Genomic DNA, 9362 nt, shown 5'->3' with positions numbered 1-9362 from the left:
CCCCCCCCCCCCCCCTCTCTGTTCCCCACCACAAAGTGTTCACCCATCAGTTCCCTCTTCCTCTTCCACGCTCATAAAAAACAGCTATATTCTAATTAACCGAGGAAGTACCGTCTCTCAAATCCGCCTTCATCCTACGCTCATCAAGCCCAACAATTGTTCCGTAATCAATCCTGCAATATTGAGAAGTTGAATGAGAAAAGCATAACTTCCTCTGGGATACGAACCCGAGCGACAGGCGAATCCTCCTTGAACTTGTACCGTTGATTTATTTGAAAATTCCTCGCGCACAATCGACAGCCAGTCACCGAGTCCCGTAGCACAATTACCCCCAAAATATTAAATTCCGTTTTTTCGCGCACTGGAGCCCTCCAGAATAATCCACATTTATGTTTCAAAAAGATGATCAATCAGCACGATTAAATACTAAAAACGCTAAAAACTTCTGTCACCTCTCGGTTAAAGGTAAAAAGGACGCGTGCGAGCGTCGATCCAGCGCGCGAGGAACTGCGATCCGTTGTGGTTTGATACCTATTATCAACGGGCCTGGGTTTGAAAAAAAAAAAAATCAAGGAGTGGGGCTTTTTCGTTCTCCCTTTGAAACATCTCCCCCACCTATCACCTACGAACAGCGAAGGGGAGGGATGTAGTGATGTTTGATATGTCGCGCCAGCGCGAGCCCTCTGGAAAATCCTGATGCCTCGGAGGTCCCCAAAATAACCCCAAGACCATTGAACGCCCAGAGATATGGGCTCCAATGATTACCATCGAGCTTTGTAAAAAAAAAATTTGCCTCTGACGGAGGGAGGGGTAAGCCATGAGGATCACAACGGTATATCATCATCAAGCGTTGACAACGGACTGCCTATGGGTCTCACCCGGCCCCTTATCCAGCCTATCCTCAATATCACGAAGGGGAGAGGGGGCACAAGTGTGTTCTATTGTAGAAGTATCCATCCGGCGCCCAACAGCCTGAAATTCTTTATTACAAACGGAAGAATTTTCACCGTGACTCCGTCACCATCCGTCGTAGCCAGCCAATATTGCACGGCTTTTCCCATTTCCTTCGTCATTTTTTTAGGGGCCGGGGGAGAGGGAAGGGGTTTGGCGGATCAGAAGGGGTGGACGTTTTACAGGGGGAAGGGATTTTTTTCTTAATGATTTTTACGGGAGAACAAAAAACGATGCTGAGGATAAAACGGATCGGTTAGTTTAGAGTAGGTGAGCAAGACTAGGAAGCTGGGTATATCCGGAGGGGTTCACGTGACACCGATCTGTCCCCGCATCCGTTCGAGAGTTATTCTGAAAAAAAGGGGGCTGTATCGAGCGTGCTCTACTAACACGATGATCCAAGTCGTGGGCTTTCAAAGACCATTCTTTAATTCGGGATTAATTGGTTTCATTGGTTTTTCCCCAGTGCTGTTGGTTCTTTTGGGGGTCATTGGGTGTTAGAATAGATGATATTTAAATACTGGGTGAAACACGCATTGGAATATTGGGTAAACAGAATCATTCATGGATTTCCAATCTGCATGCGCAGCAATTCGCAGATGAATTATGAATGAATGATAAATTGTCCGGCGTGCATGCGGTGTCAATCGAATTTAATCGAAAATACTTGTGAATGAAAAAAGAGACGCAGCGAGATGACAGCCATCAATTGGTGGCACGCGGATTGCTCGTTTCACTGGAGGCATTAGAACTTTTTTTTTCGAGGAGGGGAATATTGTATAGCACACTAGGCATATCCCGAATGACAAGAGGATGTGCGGGAAGTGGCGCGGGAACTATGGTTCACCATCGCTATCGATGGGGGTTTTTTATTCCGGAATAGTATGATTCATATTGGGTGTTGTTTGGTGATATAAGTAACTTTATAGCATCTGTTGTAATTGGTTTAGGGAGACACCTGCAGCTTTATTTATTCACGTCAGTGGGTCTGCCAGGCTGCATGCCAGTTGATATGGAAGAGTAATGATGAAGGAGCTTCTTGTTTACGAAATCAATTCCATTAATTCGATTCAAATTAGCCTTTAATTGATGAAGTTAATATACTCATTCATCGTTAGATTTAAATGTTTTCTTCGTTGTGTAATTTCGAATCACGTGAAGGGATTCCAGTCCGATATCAAATATTATTGGAATAGAAATAGAATCTCAATAATTCCATTAATTATGTTTTCTTCATATTTAATATTCATTATTGTTATTTATGTTACAAATTAAGTAGTTTCTTATTCGTTCGAAGAGGAATCGTCTTTTCGAATGTAACCACTTGATTGATCCACAATCATGGGACAAAATGGGGCACTGAAATTGGTGACGATTAATTCTATCATTTAGATGTTGAATGAGTTTTCCCCTTAATTCCTCAAGGGGTTTTCCCCATATATATATACGCCTGTGTGGGTTTTCAATTGAAAACCCGAATAACTTGATCAGACAAACAAAATTGAAAACAGGAATAATGCAGCTTCAATTAGATACCGATTTCATAATTTTTCATTCATTAGGGATAATCGCATTCCAGTCGTAATGAGCATACACTACGCTTCGTAACAGAAGGACTCCGTGAGGGGTCAAATGGGCTCGGCGCAACCGGACCTTAAACTATTTTACCACTTCGTTAGTGAAATCTTAATAATTTCGTCAATAACATTTCCTTGCAATATTTATCATTTTTATTGATTTGAAGAATACTATAGGTTCTCATGTATATTTCATGTAGAGGAGGGTGGGGTAAAATGGACACTTTAGAATTTTTTAAAATTATTCATAAGTCAGAAACAAATTTATCAATTGAGCTCAGTTTTGGCTCGCCACAAAGGGAAAGAATTGTTCCCTGTATTGAAAAAAAAATTATTAAATTTTTCCAACATTTCAATCCCTCATTAACAATTAAAAAAAGTCAAAAGTGTCCGTTTTACCCCAATCTCTCCTATATAATTTTCTTTGAAACAGAATCGTTTATTCGAATGGCGACACATGATTGGTCCCCGCCCACGAGACCAATGGTCTATTGACACAGCGGGGAAGTACCGAACAGTAGTTATAACCTCCTAAAATGACGTTTGTTTACTCAGTCGCAGTATTGAAAATGCATAGAATTATTCCCAAAACCGCATGAATATCAGTAAAATCCTGCTTCCATGGATTAAGTAAATGGAGAATGGATCTAAAGTATTTAGTTTTCTCGTAAATTATACTCTCAACCGGGTTTTTAATGCCAAGTAGGGTTATGTTTGTTTGTCTCGTACATCAGTGTGTATTAAATCCCTCCTGTAAATTGTTATTTATTGAAATATCGACTGAAAATGCGGACTGGGGGTATGTTCGATGTGCGTGAGTTTGGGAAGCGGGTGCGAAGGTTTCTCGATGGAAATTATTCGTGTCGTAAAATCCTTCTCTTCCTGATTGTTGTGGGTGGGTTTATCCTTTATTTTGGTCAGCCTTTCGCACACTGGCTGTTCTCTGGGAATCGAGAGCCTGTGGAAGGTGAGGGGAACGTCTCGAAAGTCATTCGGATAATCCACAATAAATGAATAAATATAATATAATACAATATAATATCTTCTGTGATACTCTACAGTTAGGAATTTTTTGCAATTTAAGGAGTTAACGTCCAGTTGTTGATGGAATTCCTTATTTATCTTGGAAATTTAATAACATTGAGCTTTTGATCTTAGGCGATCATTGATACTTCAATGATGCACTGAATTTTTAAACACCTTGTAAAAGGCAAAATTCACATTCACTTACATTTTTACCAGATAGAAAATTCAAAAGAATAGTTGCTTAAATTTTTACAATTTTCAATTATTTTTATTGTTATATGGACCTAGAAATGACAATTTTAGTAAATATTTCCGAAATTAACTTTAACTTAAGTTAATTTGGCCCAGTTACACCAAACCCTGTTAAGAAAATAAACTCTGGAGTAAAATTTCTCCTTGCGGTCATCATTTTTTTTATTTATCCGGTAGTTTCATTTTCGACAACACCAATTTAACCCTAGGATTGATTTTTAGATACTCCCCCGGTAAAATAATCCATTGAACTTCGAAATTTCCATTTTACATTTGAAATTGTGGGGGTAATTTCCCAATAGTCTAATGCATTTTCTTGCAATATATTATATTATATTATATCTTACATTTATTGTTGGAGTGTATCTTATTGTAATGATAGAATATATCATCATTATTGACGTACTAAAATGAATATGAATAAATGGAAAAACTATTCACTTTTCACCAATTTCCAGCATTTGAGGATCAATGCATACGTGAGAGGCTCTTGAATTTCCATTACGATGTAGCAAACGATGATGCAACAATTTTAAATGACCCACCGAGCGAAAAAGACCAGAATTACCTGCCATACATTGGCAATGGTGTATTCGGAGTTCAAGTATCCCCAGTTGGGCGTTTGTACATACGTCAGGGACGTACACTCTCTCTCTTCGCACAGTGGGATCCTCTCGTATCGGTTCCCCTGCCCGACGATACTCCACATCGTGAGGCAACTGTCATGCACTTTACGGATGGAATTGTTTATAAGTATCAGTGTCTGAGGAGTGGATATCACGTAGATACTCAGTACTATGCGCACAGAATTTTTGAGGGAATTCTCGTGGAGGATATCACTATTTTCAATCCTTCTAGTGTTACTCAGGAGGTACCACTCAGGCTGAATACTGTGCCACATTGGACTGATTATGAAACTAAAAATGTGAAGTTAGTATTGTTTATTTATGTAAGGGGGGGGGGGCGAATTTTTCGTGAAAATATCCTTTGTATCTGATTTGTTAATTGAATTACGTGAGAAAAATCTGAACATTTTGCAAACAATTAACTCTTTTGAACATTCTCTTCTTACGAATCATGTGTTCTATATGGGATTCCTCTGAGGATTATAAAAAATTGTCATAAAAGAATAATGGGAATGCTCTAACCATTCGCAAACTGATTTTTTTTGCCATGAAATTGATTTCTGGTAAAGTTTTTAATTATTGAAAAATTGATGGTCATTTTGAAAAATGATTATTAGTGTGGGGCATTGATTGTTTATAAGTTATTTTTGAAAAAGGTCATAATCATCAATTTTCAAAATTGATGTTCTTTAATTATTCTATAAATTTTCTTCAAAAGTTGAAGAATCACGCTTAGACATTTAAAGCTCAAATAATGAAACCATTGTGAAATTTTCAATAATCTTGTGTTAAATGGGACAGAAGAAAGTCTAAAGTACTTGGATATCCTCAATTTAGGAATATACTAAACATGAACATTTTCATAATTTGAAATAATTTGAAATGGAGATGTGAATGTACTAATTCTGCTCAACATTTCTAGCATCCAAGTGGATGGCAAAAACCATGACTACATCATGACATCTGGTTACGTACCTCTGCCAGACTCAAGTCAAATAATAGTAGTTTCGATATTATACAAACTTCCACAGAACAGTGTGATAGTAAAACCCAGAAGTTCGACGAAAATTGAGTTTCTCACCAGTATTTCCTACAGTGAGCCACAAATTTCCAGGAGATACGTGGCTGAGCGTGAGGTCACTCAGAGGAAAGCTATTGAAGTATGTAAAAATATTCTTCAATTAATTCCATTACTCCCTTTCACTCCAGAATCAAAAATTTAAAAAACCACAAGAAACAAAACGTTTAACTGAGCCTACATTACCCCCAGGCCCTGAAAAAAGCCCTGAATGCCCAACCAGAAGCACTGAAAGACCACCACATGAGCACATGGAAGCACTATTGGCACACAGGATTCAGCATAAGTAAATCAAAAGCCAAAGGTGCCTTGAATGGCCATAAAATAAACTCGACAATCTACTACGTCCTATCCCAAGTGCCCAAGGGGATTTCGAACGTTGAAAAATCTGTTTCCAATAACGAAGGCTGCTATCGTGGCCACCATACGCTGTAAGTCCCCATCAAAGCCAGTATTTCCCACCTCCCAGTATACCCGACCTTTAACATCGATAAAAAACAATCACAGGGATGCAACGAGATTGTGGAGAGACACGTCCACGATTGATGGAGTCAATTCAATAGTCAAGGCGTGGTTGATAACGCTGGAGAAGCAAGGATGTCATCATTTGTTGGCTGGAGGGCCGACTGCTGTGCAGCAGGCCATTGTGTTGAGTCTTGGGGGTCTTAGATTCAGTAATCAACATGTGGAGTTCAACATCGATCCACAGTATCTTCATCGAGACTATCTTTTTAGGTAAATCCCCTGACGAAAAGGCAGTGTTTACTAAAGTATTCTCATTTTGAAAGAATGAAGGCATCCCTGATTAGGTCATCGACAGCAATACCTTTCATTCATTTGATCATCCAATTACCTAACAATCATAAACTCGAAACGCCTGATATTTGTTGTTTTCGCAGACGAATAAGCTATGGGAATGTCACCCACGTAAACATCTCAGTAACAGTAAACGAGGATAATCGTGCAGTGCTCGGTGTCGCACTGGATCGGAGTGACAGTGACTATTACGCCTGTGACGCTGCATGTTTGGATTCGCCTGTACCTCTCAGCCAGACATACACGAATTTTCCAGTTAAATTAACACAACCCCTAACAGCCATATTGTACATAACATCAGACCACCAACACATGCAGGATCTACGGAATGCACTACACGTACATACTGTTGATGAAGCACCAGCCCATGACCACCACGTGATGGCACTGCACAAACATGGCCATCAATTGGGTGGATTGCCAACGTTTTTTTGGGTCAGCATATGCTTTCTCATCGTTGTTTTTCACATGTTTCTTTGCAAACTCATATTCACTGAGTACTACGATCATCAGGATCGACAGCGTGGGCGATACATGAAACCGTGAATTCAATTATTCACAGATTGTTATCCCCACCTATTTTTTTTTCAAGTGTTCTGGATATTTGGTTCTTACTTTGTTATCTGTATATAGATTTTGTTGAAGAAATGTGGATTTTTCATTGAATTATTAAAATTGAGACTGTCAGTTGTTTAACTGTAGTTTATTATAAAACGAATCGTACATGTATTGCGAAGGTAATTGTTATATATTCGTGAAATTTATAAAATAAATTCTTAAAAACACCTTGTGTTTTCATTGTTGTTTCTTGGGATCATCAGGATCGACAAAGTGAGCAATGCATGAAACCATGAATTCAACTGTCCCCAAATTGTTTCAGCCACTTTTTTGTCAGATGTTTTGTTTATTTGGATTTTTATCTGTACATAGATTTTGTGGGAAGAAAGAGGTATTTTTTACTGAATTACGAAATTGAGACTGTCACTGATTTGACTAGTTTATTACAAAAAAATCGTACATGTATTGCGAAGGTGGTTACATGCTCGTGAAATTTATAAAATAATTTCTTTAAATCACATTCTGTTCTCATCGCTGTTTTTCACATTTTTCTTCGTAAAATTGATTTCTGGTAAACAACACAGACGACGTGAGCAATATATGAAACCATGAATTTAATTGTCCTCAAATTGTTCTACTCAGCTATTCTTCTCAAATGATTTGGGTATTTGGATATCATTTTGTTGTCTGTATATAGATTTGGGTGGAAGAAATATGTATTTTTCACTCATTTGACGGTAGTTTATTACAAAGAGATGGTGCATGTATTTCAAAGATAATCGTTACATGAAATTGGTCAAATAAATTTATCAATTTCGTAACATTGATAAAATAAATTCAAAAAACACATTGTGTTCGAACAATTTGTCCGTTGTTTTCATTCAGCGACATCAGTGTACTCAATAAACCATCCGTACACGCATCCAAAGAATAATTACAATGTGCGATGACCTTAAAATAATGAATATATGAGCGGGAAGTGAGCAGTTTTAACTACAAATTGCCCGTTTAAAATTTATGAACATGAATAATCACGATATCTTGATCGTAATTAATAATCAAATATTCATGGAAGTATTTTGATCGATACATTTGATTTTTCCGTTCAATTAATTATAAATATCAATGACCTGCATGTTCTATAATTTTTCGACGTATAACATTCATATAGACTTCCAACAATCTACTCGTAAACACTTATCCGGCGTGTACAATATTTACATGAACATTATTTTCCAATTATTTAACAAGTATCAATTCGATTATTGATATAATCTATGAAAAAAATGATAAATTCACGATCTTATGGATTTTTTGGCAAGCATTGCTCTATTGTAATACTTAAGTAGACATTCGACCATATCCTTTATTTATTCCTATAATATTACTCATTATTTTTTATATTTTTCGTCATAATTTTTCATAACAAAATTATAAAATCAATAACAAGCGTTTTTTCCTTCACGAAGATATTGCATTGTGACATTGAAGATGAATTATCACTAGTGCACATACACGTATAAACATATTTACATCATTAAATGGTTGAAATGTTGAAATGGCACGGCTAAGATTGCACTCGTTAATGCTTCCTTTAGATGATTAAATTCATAAGACACATTAACACTTAAGTTATCCGTTATCTATTTACACTTCCATTGTACCTCAGGTAAACCTGATAATCTACGATGCTTCCTCCAAAGCTTTGTTTCCTCAAGCATCTTATATCCTGTTATCCCCAGGAATCACTTACACCGAATTTATCTTAGATATTAATACTTGTTTGATAAAGATGAGTCATGAGCAATCTTTTCATATCAAACACTGAATATTTATACATGGATTAAATACTGAAGGATCAGTTTAATTCTCTCCAGGATAAATGCAATCCCGTCACACGAATCCACTGATTAAGTTTTCACGCCAATGCACGGAGAGAAAAGTTGGATAAACGTTATCTACAAAATTGCGGCGAATTTTACTTTACGAAAGGCAATCGTGGAGTCAAATTCTAATCCTCTATCGAAAAATGAGTGAAACATTTTCGGTCGGCAATCTACTTCATCAAGTTTATGCTAGATTTGGCAATATTTGACGTTTATCTTACTTTGAAAAACTTATTTCTTAAAATCTTTTTCTATATTAATTCTTAAAAAATGATTTAAATGAATAAATGATACTAATGATAGTAATGAATATGATACTTCTTTTTATTAAACGCAAATCGTGAACAAGAAATTTTTATTCACGTCTTTGTCGAAAAAGATTTCATGTTTTTTCTGGAATCTGAACACAATAGGAGCGAATATTAACTCCAGTTTTATATGCATGAACTACTGGCCAATTTATACGCGCGCGAAGCGCACTCCCTTTCCTAGTTCAATAAAAAATGCTTTTTGCAGAGAATATTTTACGATTCGTTCGGCAAAAAAACGAATGGATGCAAAAATTACTGTTCCGATGTGAAGGAGATGGGGA

General features: G+C 37.0%; 2 protein-coding genes across 3 annotated transcripts in view; one reads left to right on the top strand and one right to left on the bottom strand.

Moving 5' to 3' along the window:
- The window catches only part of LOC107036079 (sodium- and chloride-dependent GABA transporter 1), a 6585-nt gene extending 6071 nt beyond the window's left edge, over positions 1-514 (bottom strand). The window contains exon 1 of one of the 2 annotated variants that reach the window (XM_015253825.2): positions 453-514. The gene's annotated coding sequence lies outside the window, so the exon portion shown is untranslated. Of the gene's footprint in view, positions 1-227 lie in introns of both variants that reach the window. The other variant, XM_015253817.2, reaches the window with a different exon arrangement.
- Positions 515-3059: 2545 nt separating this feature from the next.
- On the top strand, positions 3060-7112 carry LOC107039806 (uncharacterized protein KIAA2013 homolog). Its single transcript, XM_015259659.2, has 6 exons — positions 3060-3495; positions 4265-4736; positions 5355-5592; positions 5703-5941; positions 6018-6245; positions 6410-7112. Exons 1-6 carry the CDS (start codon positions 3315-3317, stop codon positions 6870-6872), a joined length of 1821 nt encoding a protein of 606 aa, XP_015115145.1. The 5' UTR covers positions 3060-3314; the 3' UTR covers positions 6873-7112.
- Positions 7113-9362: the final 2250 nt, after the last annotated feature.

This window comes from Diachasma alloeum, unplaced genomic scaffold (genome assembly GCF_001412515.2).
Source record: "Diachasma alloeum isolate Michigan unplaced genomic scaffold, Dall2.0 Dall_scaffold_00176, whole genome shotgun sequence".
Taxonomy (NCBI): domain Eukaryota; kingdom Metazoa; phylum Arthropoda; class Insecta; order Hymenoptera; family Braconidae; genus Diachasma; species Diachasma alloeum.
This window is presented reverse-complemented; position numbering and strand designations above follow the sequence as displayed.

Coding starts and splice junctions, on each gene's coding strand:
- LOC107039806 (XM_015259659.2), top strand. CDS start 3,315: ATGCGGACTGGGGGTATGTTCGATGTGCGTGAGTTTGGGAAGCGGGTG. Junction 4,737..5,354: donor TATGAAACTAAAAATGTGAA/GTTAGTATTGTT, acceptor CAACATTTCTAG/CATCCAAGTGGATGGCAAAA. Junction 6,246..6,409: donor CATCGAGACTATCTTTTTAG/GTAAATCCCCTG, acceptor TTGTTTTCGCAG/ACGAATAAGCTATGGGAATG.